General features: G+C 41.1%; 1 protein-coding gene across 10 annotated transcripts in view; it reads left to right on the top strand.

The window, feature by feature from the left end:
- The first annotated feature begins 2,016 nt into the window (after window positions 1–2,016).
- The window catches only part of LOC148020431 (Spc97 / Spc98 family of spindle pole body (SBP) component), a 117,898-nt gene continuing 103,364 nt past the window's right edge, over window positions 2,017–16,550 (top strand). For 8 of the 10 annotated variants that reach the window (XR_015694963.1, XR_015694964.1, XR_015694965.1 and 5 more), the window contains exons 1-4: window positions 2,017–2,254; window positions 3,129–3,941; window positions 5,427–5,633; window positions 5,766–6,137. Coding sequence is in view for 7 of the 10 variants with exons in the window: in XM_087700732.1 (XP_087556858.1) it covers window positions 2,048–2,254; window positions 3,129–3,941; window positions 5,427–5,633; window positions 5,766–6,137 (1,599 nt within the window). In the remaining 3 variants the exon portion in view is untranslated. The remainder of the gene's footprint in view (window positions 2,255–3,128; window positions 3,942–5,426; window positions 5,634–5,765; window positions 6,138–16,550) is intronic. The other 2 variants (XM_087700734.1, XM_087700737.1) reach the window with 2 other exon arrangements.

Here is a 16,550-nt window from a genome sequence, read left to right as displayed (position 1 = left end):
TTTGGCCTGTCCCATTTACTTTAATGGTTATTGTCGAATGGAGTTCTACTAAATGGGTTATTATGTAAATGAATCGAATCCCACGATTAATGTGTGGTGTAGTCTAACTATTTTTTACTTGACCCATTCTATGAGGATGTCATGCTGTAAATGGCATGTATTGATTAGGGTGATTGATGTTTTCTTTTACATTCTTAGTCTCGAGAAGTATGCTTTTTTAATGCCTTGAAAATGAGGGAACCTATAATTGCTTTTGGTCTATCCCAAGGCAATTCAATCTTGGATGGTATTAGGGCTTTGCATAAACATTCGTTACCCTCAATATAAGTTGTAATCAATTGAGTATGCCTAGGTACTTTGCTTGCATGATATGCATGCTAGTGTTAACATGATGATGTAAGCCCATGCCTTTAATATTAATCAATTGTAGGTTGCTTATGCATTTACCCTATATGAACTGCCACATACATATTTCATGCATATGAAAGAATTAATCCCATGATTATGGTGTGGTCTAACAATTTTTACTTAGCCCATGCTACGAGGATGTCAAGTTGCAAATGTAATTAATGATGCCTAAGGCCTGTATTGATTACGATGATTGAAGTTTTCTTTTACATTATTGGTCCGAACAAGTATACTTTTTTAATGCATGGGAAATGAGGGAACCTTTAATTGCTTTTGGTTTATCCCAAGGCAATTACCCAATCATGGCTAGTATTTTAATCATGGTATTAGGGCTTCACATAAAATTCATTTCCCTTAATATACATTTTTAATGCATATTTTCATGAGATTTATATTTTGTTGAAATATGTTAATGTCTCATTTGTTTTGTAATTATTTTATTAAGATAAATCGTTGGTGTATTGTTTTAGCCATTTACTTGGAAAAGAGGGATCCTCCTTGGAATGCCTATGTAAATTTCCAATTCTTGGCTCAATCTTAATTATCTAAATGGATATTTTTAAAGTTTAAACTCAAATTCTTAAATATTTCTACCTAGTTTAACGTAGTGAGCTTGTGACCTCTTGAAACTCTAATTATAGAAAAAGTAATTGAGAGGCTCAATGCCAATATACTTTTTATGCATTGCAAGTTAATTGTTACGTTTAAATAAAGATATTGCCTATCGGTGGTTTGAGTAACTAAGAGATTTGATTATAACCACTAGCCCAATCTCATATGGTTCTATTCTATGGATTACCCAGTTAAAGGGCGGTTACTTGTAATTTGGCTTATGAAGCATATACCCTACTCTTTGAAGGGTTACTGGTTAGTTCTTTTGGCCACTAGCCTATATATAGATGCAAATTCTTTACACTCCAACCAAAAACTGCTCGTATTGCTCAGCTCAAAGCTTTAGTTGTTTGCTACACTTTTGGGTTCTAACCCATGGAAGCAAATAAGGTAATTGCATGGCTATGGGGCGATTGAGATAGCAATCGAAAGCTGCCATTGATGCCTGCGATGTAAGTTTGATTCTTTAGTCCTTACTAATTATTATCAACTTATTCAGTTTTGTAGAGGTAACAGATGGTCCCCCTCCCCCTTGTCATGATTTCCTTGTTCTGTGCTTTGTTTCTATTCTTATTTATGTAGCTTGGCCTTATGGCTAAAGGAAATGTAGTTGATCCTTCTTGGACTCTATTGTTAAACTCAATCCCATGTTGTTCTACTTATACTATTGTTCTTATTGTTTTAACATGCACAAAACAATACATTGAATTATTGTTTTAACACATAGTATAACTATACATTCAATCATATCTTTATATGTATGTGTGTGTATGTACATGTGTGGATTATTATATGAACCATTCATTAGTAATTAATAATGTGTTATTATGCTTGCATATTTGTGACACGATTATTATGTTAATTGAGTAATTATACATATATTATGTTTATAATTAAATTTTACACACACACACACATAATACACATGTCCTACTAAAAGTGGTCCCCAAGTGACCTCGCTCTACCAATACGTATGTTATTTTCGCGGGAACACAAGATCCGAACTGTTCACGGGAAGAAGAAGAAAATGGGGGCTCCAGATAGCACCCAGCTGGTTTGGCTGTCGGCGGCTCATCTTCCTCAGCCCGCATCTTTCACATCCGTACCCTGGGAGCATCGCCATCTCTGCGAAGCCCGTGGTTGGGCAACTGGCACCATCGATCCTCACCCGCAGCTTGCCGCTTGGGAAGGCTCTCCTCAGATCCGTGATTCTTTCCAGCTCAACTCCATCCGGGTAGGTTTTCTTCCCAACCTTTTGCTTCTCGGTATTCCTGGCTTCCTAGCTCTGGGGTTAATGTGCACGATGGATGAGAGCATCACGAGTGCACCTGCAAGACAGAGCGGCATCCCTAAAACTAGACATTAACATGGCCATTTCACATTTTCTCACGTTAATTGCTGAAGCATTAGTCAATTCACGGATATCTACATCGACACTCCATTTCAAAATTTCCATCTAGGAGGAAATGCTAATCGAGTCATGCCATAGTTATTCAGAATCCATGTCCAATCACACACAAAATGCTATCTCGAATTCTCGGGAGACATAAGAATGTTACATGCTCCTACATTGGTCCTGTTACAAATATCAACACTTCAAGCTCGTATGCACACATAAAGTGCCATCTCAAATTCTCAATAATAATAGAACAATGTGAGTTGCTGTATGCTATATCACACGTATTCCCAATGGAAGCTCAATTACTCAAAGTGCTTATTAGATCGCACACATAAAGTGCTAAGTCGTTTTCTGTGACAAAGAAGATGCCTAGTTAACCATTCCAGTCAATAATAGTCCGTGTGTAGGCTTTACATTTATCAAGCAATGGAAATTACAGAGATCGTCTATATTCTTCAAACAACCAAAGAATACTCAGCCTGAGTACTGTCATACCAGCCAGCTAGGAGAATTGTGCTTAGAAACCAGGGCTTTTGAAGATCTTATTCTTCTAAATTTACTGTAATTATGCAGATGAAGTGGACTTGGTGTTTTTATCTAGAGCATATGTTTTCATTATTAGCGTAAAAGCAAACTTTTACATTGGGGAATAATTTTCAGTTTTTCCCAAATTGAATGCAAGTGCCACCAACTTATGTGTTTTCTGCAGGAGGATGAGCTGTTCAATTGTTGCGTGAATGCTCTACAAGGAAACCCAGCAGCCGTAGCCAAGCTAGAGTTTTTGGCAAAAGTTTTCTCTTGTCAAACAGCTGATAGAAGTTTACACAGGCTGTCAACGCTATGGCAGAGATCAGCCAGCACGAAAGCTATTGGAAAAATGCTCTCTGATATAGCTCAAGCTGGCCATGTACATTGTCAACTGGACAAATTTGTTGATTTCTTTCTGAAACCCAAAGACAGCTGTGGTGCTGGATGTATTGTTAATGACAAAGAAGCTCCTGTCTTAGATACAAAAAAGAAAAGAAAGGGAAAACCAAAAACCAGACATTCTTTAAATCCAACAGCTTTGTATGAGAAAGATCTCCACCTTTTTCCTCCTTACAGTCTTGTGAATCAGGCTTTTGCTAGAGCTGTGAAGTGCATTTTGCAAGGTTATGTGGCTGCATTGAACACATTACTTGCATCGGCATCACTTAGAAGAGCAGCTGATTCTCCTGATTCTTTGGGCTATACATTGTCAGAGAATGTTGGTGCAGTCATTGGACTTCCCTCTGGAGAGTTGACCCTTTTAGAACTGCATTTACACACTAGCAATCTTCGGTTGCAGCTTCAAGTACTGGCTTCATTATGCTTGATTCATGGAGAAAAGAGGGTAAGAGATGAAAATCTTACAGGAAGTGGAGATTGGCTTATGGAAGGAGACCTTGCGATTATAGGTGTGCCATTTGACAGTTCAGTTCCAGACTTCAGCAAATTTTTGAAAGGAGTAGAGTTGCTTACTTTTCTTTACACTCAATTAAAAGTGAGGCTTCTTCCTTTGTTTGGTATTAATAATTGAATTAAAGTAAGTCTCTCTTCCCTTTGTTTGGTATGGTATTTATGGATTATCATGCTTGTAGTGTATCACACACATTTTTCTTGGAACTGCACTTAAATAGAAGAATGCTTGACAAAATGCAAAGGGTGATTTGTTATTGTTATGCAAAGCTTTTTCAATGGGAAGGGGATTGATTCTTCCATCCATTTCTCAACACGGTCTAGAGACCCATGGCAGCTACCATTAATGCTTTTGTTTCTGCAAGATCCATTTTTGAAATATATTTGGCTCTTTGGATGATGACATAAAACAAATTTTTGTTAGATGTTATGGTAGGCACTCTGGACTGCTAGGATGAGAGTGACCATATGGATTGATATTTTTTCTTTCAATAGCAGTAAAGCATCAGGACAAACTCATTACGATTGTCGTGGGCTCGACAATATCAATTATCCTTAATGGATTTGTTTATTGTTGAAAAAGAGGGGTGGCCATATACTGGATCAGAAGGAAAACTGAGGACTTATTCTGCTATTAATTTCTTGGACAAATGGACTCACAATCATTTATTTTGTACAACTTATGATCATTTTCTTATCTTCTGCCTCTGTAAGTTGCGCTTTGGGCTCTCTCTGTTCATGACAAATTGGTGGATGGCCTCAGCAGAGTAGGGAAGCTTCCATGCTGAACCAGTAGAAGCTTAGCTATTGCCTTAGTAGAGGTGATGCTTCAATCCCTGTGGACTTTCAACAATATACTATTATTCTTGTGGCCTTCCAACAATATACTATTATCCTTGCTTGACCGCAACCACAGTAGAGGTGATACTTTGGCCAGTCTGGCCTACCGACAATAAGGCTGTCCTCCTTGGGCTAGCTTGCTTTTGCATGTCTGTTGCTTCATATTTTCTCTGTTGATGCTCAACTGGAGCCTTGTGTTCAGCTAAGTTGGTGGATTTTCTACAACCTTTTAAGTTCAGGTCATGTAAGATTGTGGAGGTTGTGCCTGACAATACTGGTGCACAGTAGGTTTTGGGATGTTCTGCTCAAATACCATCTCTAACTCTGAATGTAGTCCTTTGCTTGTCAACATTGGATAATTATTTAGCAGCTGCAACAGGTTGCTCTCACTGTGAAGGCATTACAGAACTTTAATGTTTTAGCTGCTCAACCCATTGGGTTTCAGTTATTAGAACTTGAAGGGCACATTTAACTAAGAATTGAGCTGCTTTCAAGATGTTGCAACCCACTGCACTCACCAAACATGAGGAATTGAGTCGCTCTCAAGATGTTGTTATAAACTGTAACCTTTAGCAAGTGCTTAGCATATCTCTGTTATACTGACTGACTATGTGAGTATTGGAAATTAGTCAATGCTGTTTCCAGAGCTTAGTTTCAAGCAAATACAATGTGATCTCAGAGCTTTTATTGTTCTGGTAAAGTATCTTCTTGTGCACTGTTTCCTTGTCAGCAGGAGGCAGATGTAATTCATGCTGAGCTTCTCCAATATCTTTTTTCCTGTGCTTGCCAACCTTATTTGACATTTATTCAGACTTGGCTCTACTCTGCCACTGTCAAGGACCCCTACAAAGAGTTTATTGTGGATGAATCAGCTGATCTGGCAGGCTCTGCAACACTTTGTAAGCCTGGAGAAAAACACCCTTCAACATATTTCAAGGTAAGCGTCAGCCATCTGCATTTGAAAATCTGTATCTGATTTCTAGCTGAAATGTCTATTAGCTTTGACTGATCTACTCATTGCACCAAATTTGTACAAGGAGAATTTCTCATTTGCGATGTCAATCATCAGGTGCGAGAGTCAGCCTCTGTACCTTGCTTTCTCACGGATATATGCGTTCCCCTTATCCGGGCTGGACATCAGCTGCAAGTGTTGTTAAAACTTGCTGAAAGTGGCAATTTTGCAGAGGGCAGTTCTGGTCTTCGAAGCAGCTCCTGTGAAGGAGTTAGTTTGCTACAAGATGCATTAAAATATTGGACAGATGTCTCCAGTGAAAACTCTGTTTTTGGTCCTGTTCTTGTCTTTAATAAAGAAAAACTCAATGAATTGATCAGGAGGCGTGAAAGAGTACGCTTTGAGCTAATGCAGAAGTTTGATATGTTGTTTTCAAACCTCAATCTTCTGCGGGGGGTACATACACTACAGATACCGAAAGCTTTAAAGGTGAGTTTTCTTTATGTATTTGTAACCTTGATCAAATCTTAACACTGTAATGATTATTGTCACTCTGGTCCATATCAACCAGAGTGTATGACTATAACAAGTAATTGTAATTGCTCTATTGTATGAGGCTCCACACACACACACACAGAGACACCCCACATTCTTTTGTGTGGAATAACTGCTCATTCATTCATCAATGCACAAAGGGGATAGTCCTCAACAAGGATTCTCCAAAAGAATTGTCAAAACAGTGGTAAACCACATCCACATCCACATGCGCACGCATGCGTGCGCACACATACACACATCCCTCCCACAAATTTTTTAAGTGAACAACTGCTCATTAATTTATCAATGCACAGAGGGGATAGTCCTCAACAAGGATTCTCCTAAAGAATTGTCAAACCACTGCCTGTTGTGCTAAGAATTGCTCTTAGCCACTTAAACAGCCCCAAAACATGCTTATTTTAGGCTTATTTGAGCCAAAACCCTAAAACAGGGAGCGGATTGAGAGAGTTAAGTGGGAGAGGATTTAGAATCCTAATTTTCTATAAACTGGCAGCAGCCAGCCCTCCACTCTTCCCCCTAATCTCGTTTTTGCAGGTTTCAGGTGTTATCAGCTTGCTGCCCACACCCCGTTCGTGGAGGACATCTCAGCCCTTGTTATCCATCACTATTTCCTACAGTTTGGCGCCTGTTTCCAGCCCTCCACATGCTAATTGTTGCTGTTTCTGCTTGGCGACTGAGTGCTGATCATATGCATTGTTGTCGTATAGCCTGCCACGTCAGTAAACTGCTGCGTTTGCAAGCCCCAGCTGCCGCCCTAACAGTTTTCTCTCTCCTGTTGCAGTTGCTGCAGTTTTTCTCTCCTGCAGGCTGTCCTGCCTACGTTTTTAGTCTTTCTCTCTCCTGCAAGCTGTCTTGCTTGCGTTTTTAGTCTTTCTTTCACCTGTTGCCTGCGTTTTTAGTCTTTCTCTCTTCTCACTGCTGTATGCATTAGATCCAGCTTCTCACTGTTGCGTTTGTTGGTATTCGACATCCGGAGGTTGCCTTGCTGTAATTCGGGATCCGTTCGGAGTACGACACACTCTCCAGCTCATTATCCCTGCCCTGATCCTTGAGATACAGGAGTTCAAGGTTCAGTATTCATTCACTGCATAGTGTGCTTGCTGCATGATCATCGTATTATTAGTAGTCATATCATTTCATTTATTAACTGTGTTCATTGTCTCTGAGTTACCCTAACCCTAACCCTAACTGTGTTCTTTTATCAGTTTGTGCTTTGTCATACGGTTTTTGTTTATGCTTCTGTGTTAGGGTATTTTCTTTATATGGTATCAGAGCCTGATACTCTTTGAGAAACCTAGGCCTTTGATTTGAGAGCTCTTTGCAAGAAGGAAGAAGAACAGTAGGTTCAAATGACTTTAAACACATCATCATCGATTTTGTCTCCAAAACAACCTATGTTGAGAACTGAGCGAGAGTGGGCCGATCAGCTTACTCCACAAAGTTCCAACATGGTGGAAGATATATCTGAGTACATGGAAGAAAAGATAGGCAAGCTGATCTCTGAAGAATATAAACAGATCATAGCCTATTGACGAAAGAAGATTGAGGAGCTTGACTGAAGGATTTGCCCTTAAAGAAAAGCTTCTAAATGAAGGTATGTATGATTTTCACTCTTTAGATGTTGCGCGTAAGTGTGATGATGTTGTAGGGCTGTTGAGACCTCCATCAGGGATGGGCCTCTCTCTTGGAGAGCAATATCTAGAGTATTTTTCATATTTTCAGACTCTTTCGTTCTCTCTGGTGCAAGGTATTTTTGATTCGTCTTTTGTGTCTTCTTCTTTTACCTCTTCTGTTTTGCAATATACTGGTAGAGATCATGTGGAAGAAAGAGTCCAGTCTGTTGACTACGGAAAAGGTTCTCTTGAGGACAAATTCTTGTATGTTAACACATGTCGAGGGGATTATAAGAAAAAGCCAGGTAACTCTTCTTCTACCCTTCTTTCTTTTCCGTCTACTTCACATAATCAAAATGAATTTGGTGTTCCTTTCACTTCATTACATGGTGCATCATCATCTTCATAGTTTCATTTTCAGTATTTAAATGATAAAAATGAACAAAAAGAATCTGTACCTCATATATCTCACTTTCAAAACTCACCCATTCCACCACATTCTTTCGCTGCTTCATTATTTCCATTTAGATAATTTACATTTTCATTTCATACATTTCATGTCGCACCGTACATCACACTGAGGGGTTATGGAAACATAGGCACATCCTTTAAGACCTCATCCTTCCCTCAGCCGAGTGGTGTTCCACCTATCTCATACACACTTTCGGGATCATTGCAGCCTGGGTATCCCACTCAGTTTCTCTCGAGTGTGGATTAGTTGTCTCCACAGTTTGCCTCCATGGCATTGTCTAGTGGACCTTTTGGTCATCCTGCTGTGTCCCAGCCTCACTTTGGACAAGGCTACTGTGTTCCAGTGTCTCCATCTACACCAGCATCTTATGAAAACATTCATGTTTCAGTGCCTCCGTATCAATCAGGACTCATTGGACACTCACATTCTCTTTCTGCCTACCCACCTCTTCCCTCTCCCTCTTTCTCTTATTAGACACATCTACCTCCACCATCTTTACCACCATCATCTTACACCATCTACTCGACACCTCATGGTTCTGGCTCATCTTCTGCCAAGAATGCATTCAATGACAAGACTCGTTTTAATGGGTCAAACTTTAGTAGGTCGTATTTGATGAGATATGTCTTTGACTCAAAGAACCTATGGGATCTTGTGCAGGGGTTGGAACCCCAACTCGATCTCGCATTTGTTCCATACGAGGTCGTCCGCTCATGGAAGGCTAGGAATGTCTCCGCTATTGTCGAGCAGATGTAGGGCTTATTGCTTGAGTTTCATTCTCAGCTTCAGCATTTTGACTTAGTGTCATAGCGATAGGCATACTTGACTGACCGCTATGCGGCTCGGGATAAGACCCGTCGTATTAATCTTAACCATGAGCTTCAGCTTTTCAAAATCACTAACCGGGATGACTTGAAAGTCAAGTTGGTTGAGTATCGGCGTCTCCTCACTGAATTCTCCACTACGGGGACTCCCAAATCCTCTGATGATCAAGTCACATTGTTCCTCAATAAACTCCCCAAGAAATACTTCAACTTTGTGGAAGGAATAGTTTTAAAGCCTACCATGGCTACATTCTATGAATTTGAGTGTCAGTTGTTGCGTTATGCACGGTTGTTCGATCAGTTCATATGAATTCCTTTTCAGAGGGGGCTCTTCTCGCTCATTCTCAGAAAGGGCAACAAGGGAATGGCAAACCAAACCAAACCTCCACTCAAAATCAAAATCAAACTCAAAAGCTAAATCAATCTGGGGATTCTCAAGGAAACTCCTAGTCACAACTTAAACTAGGGTGGCAAAATGAACCTAAAAAGAATAGGTATTATCAACATTGTCAAACGGCTAGCCATTTTGACGACGAGTGTCAATCAAAGGCATGAGGCACAATACCAAAACCTAAGTCTCAGACCCCCGCTCCTCAGTCAAGCAATCCCCAACAGGGGAGGCAAGGTGATGGCAAGGGGTAGTTTAAAGGTCAGACTCACATTGCCTCTACACAGCCATCTCAGTTGACAACGTTCTCAACTCCAGAGGGCTTGTCTGACTGGTTTGCAGAGGTCCACATCGTCTTCGTAGAGACATCCGATACGGGTCTCGTTCACATCTGTGAGTTGCCTCCTGACGAGGTTACTGTAGAGACTTACTCGTCACAGCCGAGCACTTCAGCTCCAGTTTGGATTGTGGACAGTGGAGCTACATATTACATGACTTCTATAGAGGACATTTTCCGTACCCAAGCCCCTGTAATCAGGTGGGTCCGTGCAGGAAAGAACTCCTCGGTTAAGATTCAGGCTCAAGGTTGCGTCAATTTTGCCACTGACAAGGGTTCGGATCTGGCTTCGCTAGACAATGTATATCATGTCTCTTAGCTTGGGATGAACTTGTTATTTGTTCAGCAGCTTTGCTGGTTGGGGCGAGCAGTTTTCTTTACAGCGACTATAGTCGAGGTTCTTGACTCTTAGATTAGTTTAGTGATTGCTCGTGGTGAGGCATAGTCTAATGGCCTATATCACATGACTCACTTTGTCACCGAGACAACTGCCGAGGGTTTCGTGTTCCATAGCTTTCAGGCCTTAGCCACATCTCGGGAGCTTACACACAATGAGCGTCTTTGGCATTTTTGGTTAGGGCATCTTGGTTATGACTCACTTTATGAGTTGTCACGTCGTGAGCTAGTTGAGGGCCTTCCACGCCTGAAGCTAGCTCGAGATGTCTGTAAAGCTTGTCAGCTCGGGAAGCAGCACCGTATCCCATTTCCTCAGCAGTCTACACATAGAGTTGAGAAGCCTCTTAGATTGATTCACGTTGATCTTTGCGGGCCGACATTCACTACTGCTTCTTTGAATGGTGCGCTGTACTTCTTTTTGATAATGGACGATCATTCTCGATACATATGGGTGTACTTTCTCAAGCATAAGTCAGATGCTTTCATATATTTTTCTGCTTGGGTGTTGCTGGTTCATAACCAGACTAATCATCGCATTGGGTGCATGAGGAGTGATAGCGGCGGTGAGTTTATCTTCCACGAGTTTTTCAAGTTTCTACAGAAGCATGGCATTTCTCGCCCGCTCACCTCTACCAACTCTCCTTCTTAGAATGGAGTCGTAGAGTGTAGGAACCGCACAGTCATGGAAATGGCATGCTCTATGTTGTTCGCAGCAGAGCTTCCTGAGCGCCTTTGGATTGAGGTTGTTAACACTTTGGTGTACATCCTCAACCGGTGTTCGATTGCGGCTCTTCCTCAGAAGACCCTGTATGAGGCATTTTTTGGCTCTCTGCATGTTATTTCCCATTTTAGAGTCTTTGGGTGTCGTGCGTATACACACACACACACGCGCGCGTACGCCTGATGACAAGATAGGTAAGCTTACCACTTCGGATCAGACACGGCCAGTGGGCCATGCCGCTTGATCCTACTGTCCACTTGTCGAAGGATACCCTAGGATAGTCCTTGGATGCACATACCTATCGTTCTGTTGTAGGAAAATTTCTTTGGTTAATTCACACTAGGCTAGATTTAGCTTACTCAATTAGCATACTCAGTCAGTATTTCACACCACCTAGGATGTCACATTGGATTGCATGTCTTCGTGTGTTGCGTTATTTGTGGTGTACTTTTTCTTATGGCTTGACATACGGTTCTGGTTTATGTTTGTAGGGGTATTGATTCTGATTGGGCAGGAAATCTTGACACTCCATGTTCCCATGGCGGCTACCTCTTTACCTTGGACACGACTCCCATTTCTTGGTCCAGCCGTAAGCAAGAGACGGTGGCGGTTTCCATGGCTGAGGCTGAGTACCGGGCTCTCTTTGATGGCACCGCCGAGGCCATCTATCTGAGGAGTTTACTGGCAGCACTTCGTTTTTCATGCGACTCTTCCACAATTGTCTACTGCGACAACCAGAGTGCCATTGCCCTTGCAGGCAATCCGATCATCACACCATGGACACGGCATGTGGGAGTCCACTTCCACTTTTCCAGAGAGCAAGTTGAGCTAGACACTATTCGCCTAGAGTTTGTGTCTTCATCAGATAATTTTGTAGATATCTTGACCAAAGCAATCAACCGGCCGTTTCTTCAATACCTGCTACCCAGGATCGGCTTGGGTACACCCTCCTCTACTTCTTCAGCTTGACGGGGAGAGGGTGTTTTTCTCTTGCTTTCCCTTCCAGTTTGAGAGGGGGCGGTTTCTACTCTTGATCGTGACAATGATGATACTTACAGTTTTTAGACATTACATTCACTTATTTTTTGTATTGTATTATGAGCATTTGTAGCTTTATTTGCACTGTTAGGATGACCTGATTGTAAAATGACACTTGGACAAGTAAACAATTTTCCTACGAGGGCACTGTCCCAGTGGCACCGTTGAATAGCATATTGCATGAGCATGACATCTTGCATCTCCCTTTGCATTACCCCATGCATTGGCATTCTGTTCATGTAAACATGTATTTGTGCACATTTATCCCTTTTCGGTCTTTGGTGGACTCTAGGATCCACCATATTCGTAGTATAACACATGGTAGTTCTCCTAACGGCAGTTTCTCTATCCTTGCTTGCTTGTCTTGCTAAGCCCACCATCCTCTTTTTTGCCTTTCCATATATTCACCACATGATTGACATATATACACATTTGTTCTCATCCTTAGGTACTTATCCTAGTCAGTGCGAGGGATTGGTCTATTAGTTTTGTGCTTGACTTGGGTTTAAAACTCTCTTTATCTTTTCCTATTTGTCACTTAATCGGCTGCTGCCTCTATATTACTTATGCATTTTCAAAACATTTCCAAAAAAAAAAAGTCCATTGATTCCATCCGCCTTTGTAGGACTTGGTAGACCCTTGGGCAGCCGCCGAGCACCCTTGGTCTGATGTCCTGGCCTCTCTGGGGTGATCACTTGGGCTCCCTTGGTAAGATAACTATCGCCTCTGTACTCTTGGTAGGCCACTGGGCAGTTGACGTGTACCCTTTGTCCAATGCCTTGGCTGCTTTGGGGTGGGACACCTTGGGGTAAGTCCAAATTTAGGCTGGCCTACTTTTCTCGCCCTATTTTGGGCTTGAGAGGGGGTGTCGTGCTAAGAATTGCTCTTAGCCACTTAAACAATCCCAAAACTTGTTTATTTTAGGCTTATTTTAGCCAAAATCCTAAAACGGGGAGTAGATCGAGAGAGTTAAGTGGGAGAGGATCTAGAATCCTAATTTTCTATAAATTGGCAGCCAGCCCTCCACTCTCCCCCCTAATCTCGTTTTTGCAGGTTTTAGGTGTTATCAGCTTGCTACCCACATCCCGTTCGCGGAGGACATCTCAGTCCTTGTTGTCCATTACTGTTCTCTACATTCTGGCGCCTATTTCCAACCCTCCACACGTTGATTGCTGTTGTTTCTGCCTGGCGACTGACTGCTGATTATCTGCACTGCTGTCGTACAGTCTACCACGTCAGCAAATTGTTGCATTTGCAGTCCCCAGTTGCCGCCCTAACAGTTTTCTCTCTTTTGCTGCAGTCGCTGCAGTTTTTCTCTCTCCTACAAGCTGTCCTGCCTGCGTTTTTAGTCTTTCTCTCACGTGCTACGTGCGTTTTTATTCCTTCTCTCTCCTGTAGGCTGCTGTCTGCGTTTTTAGTTTTTCTCTCTCCTGCAGGCTGTCCTGCTCGCGTTTTTAGTCTTTCTCTCACATATTGCCTACGTTTTTAGTCTTTCTCTCTCCTCACTATTGTCTGCATCAGATCCAGCTTCACACTGCTGCGTTTGTTGATGTTCGACATTCGGAGGCTGCCTTGCTATAATTTGGGATCCGTTCGGAGTACGACACACTCTCCAGCTCATTACCCCTGCCTTGATCCTTGAGATACAGGAGTTCGGGGTTCAGTATTCATTCACTGCATAGTGTTTTTGCTGCATGAGCATCGTATTATTAGTAATGTCATTTCATTTATTAACTGTGTTCATTGTCTCTGAGTTACCCTAATCCTAATCCTAACTGTGGTCTTTTATCAGTCTGTGCTTTGTCGTACGGTTTCTGTTTATGCTTCTGTGTTAGGGTAATTTTTTTACACTGCCATGTTAGAAGTTCACATATCATCAATATAGTAGCTTTATTGTAGGGATTGTTGCAATGAATATTCAAAGAAAGTGTAGGTATCAAAAGTCTAGGCTCCAAGGAATGCAGATTTCTTCTTTTTCATATTGTCCAATGTTCCAATATCTACTTCAACTAATAACTTGGAGGTATTAAAAAATCTAGGCTCCAAGAAATGCATGATTCCTTTCTTTCCATATTGTCCTAAGTCCTTCTATCTTGTCCAACTAAGAGCTTCAAATTCTTTGATAATCTGGAAGAAAACCGGTCAACCATTTCCCAAATCTTTGATAAGGGAATTTAGCACATGTCTAGCTTGATGTTTTGTCGAAAAGAACTCTATTTGTTGGGGCGTGTCATAGTAGGTGCGTTACTATCCCTATAGGCTATGTAGTATGGGCTGTGAACATGCTCAAGTGATTGTCTATGTATAAAGTGGTTGTGGCTCTAAGTGAGTGAAGGTAAGAAAGCTCAAAAGCTCTCATGGAAAGGATCATATGAAGGCCTATCCAATCCTTGAGTGACAAGGTTGTGAACACGCTTAAGTGATTGTCTATGTATGAAGTGGCTGTGGCTCTAAGTGAGTGAAGGTAAGAAAGCTCAAAGGCTGTCATAGAAAGCATCATATGAAGGCCTATCCAATCCTTGAGTGACATGGAAAGGATCATATGAAGGCCTATCCAATCCTTGAGTGACAAGGTTGTGAACATGCTTAAGTGATTATCTATGTATGAAGTGGTAGTGGCTCTAAGTGAGTGAAAGTAAGAAAGCTCAAAAGCTCTCATGGAAAGGATCATATGAAGGTCTATCCAATCCTTGAGTGACAAGGTATCAAAGAGATATTGGTGCAGAGATCCTCTAAAATGAGTACAACCGTTGGAAGCAATAGCATCAAAGGTAGCCACATTGCAAAAATTTCATATTGTGTAGAAGCCTACCAATGAAAGGTAATTTTCATAAGTCTTCAATTTGATTGGGAAAGGTCCAAGAAGCCAAATCAGCTTGCTATATCCAAAAGAAGTAACATAGAGTCTAAGGGAGGAAGGTACTTGATGAATAATCTCTCGCAAACAATGACAATCATAGGAAATGTTTGGAGTGTTCTCATTTAAAGCACCGCATCTATGATTTAAGCAAGAGCAATCCTTTTGCACTTGGGACACTATGACCATCGTTGTTAGCATTGGTAGTACCCGTTTGGATGTCCAAGAATGTAACATTTGAAGTTGCTTGGGTACTCCTTGTGAAGAATTTTCTAATTTGTGTTTGGATAGGGCGTTAGTGTATTGGTGCTCTACCTCAAGGAGGAGAGTCTATGTAAGCCCTCATATCTCCAAGAGGAGAGATTAAGATGTCTCTAATCAACATAATCCATGACTCTCACTAGCGGCTCAAAACCATCTTTGAGTAGACAGTGAAAGTGTCCTTGAATCTCATGATAGGCTGAACAATGGTGATGTGATGCTTCTCTCTCTCTAGTTCTCTTAACAATCTGGCATATGCTCTCCTAAGTAGGTATGGATGTTATCTACAAGTCTCAATCTCTAGTTGGTGTGAAGAAGTGTGCAACTTTCCAATAGCACATTGGATTCCACGAGAAAGGTGGGCATCTATACATCTTAGGCAAACAATAAAGTCATCATCCATATATGGAGGAGACGTTTTTGATAAAAAGCTATCTTGCATATTGGTGTTTAGCCATGTACTTGTAGTATCCAAATTGGATACTAGATCTTGTTTGATGATCTTGCCAATCTCTTAGTGTCTCAAAGTGAGAGATGGTGCATCAAGAGAGCATTGAAAGGGTAGTAGTCTATCCCTGCTAAAGTCATGTAAGTGAAACAAGGATGACATTTAGGCATAACAACATGAAGTGCCATATTTAGCATCAAGCCATCATACTACAATCGAAGTAGCTCCTAACTTGTATGGCTCAAAGGTTGATCAAAAGCCAGCGTGGCCTAGAGGCACTAAGCACATGACTAGAGGCAAAATACATGGTAATAGCTTTCAGGATCAGCTTAGAGGTTACACGAGAAGTGGTTATAGTCTCCCTTGAAATATAGCTTCTAATAGAATCATAAAAGGAAAGTACAAATCATTTTGGTTAAAAATCCAAGTAGAGTATCCCACAATAAGTGTTTGGAAAGGTCTTTAACATATTCATAGGCATGGTCAGTGTCTAATTCCAAAACACATTATTTATTTGTTTAGGATTTGATTCAAAAAGCAGATTGATAGGGTTCACGATTGTCAAGAGACAATGATTGAATAGATATATTAAGGGTCGTGTCAGAACTAATAGGTGGCTGATCAAGATCACTATCTGATGATAAGGTATTAGCAGTGGCATATTGGGCATGTTGCTTGTCTTCCTGCTTGTCTTTCTTCTTGTAGTATTGGTTAATAGTGTGGCCAATACGCTCGACACTTGGGCGGTTGTTTCTTGGTGTAGAAGGCTGTTGGTACTATGTTAGCATCTTTGTTGCACCTTTCGTCATCCAAAAGGATGGCGAACATTTGTTCATATTTCATCTCTCAAGCTACCTTGAGAATTGTCATGGTTTTATGGAATTATGCTTCTTTCTTTAGGTTATTAAGAAGTACAGTCTTTTTATCATCATCATCCAGACAACTATTGAGAGCGGTCAATTGTTGGTAAAGAAGACGTAAATGATCAA

The sequence above is a fragment of the Lygodium microphyllum genome, chromosome 19 (assembly GCF_053477565.2).
Source record: "Lygodium microphyllum isolate KBCC chromosome 19, Lygodium_microphyllum_v1.1.10, whole genome shotgun sequence".
Taxonomy (NCBI): domain Eukaryota; kingdom Viridiplantae; phylum Streptophyta; class Polypodiopsida; order Schizaeales; family Lygodiaceae; genus Lygodium; species Lygodium microphyllum.
The sequence above is the reverse complement of the archived record's forward strand: the minus strand, read 5'-3'. Positions and strand labels throughout refer to the sequence as shown.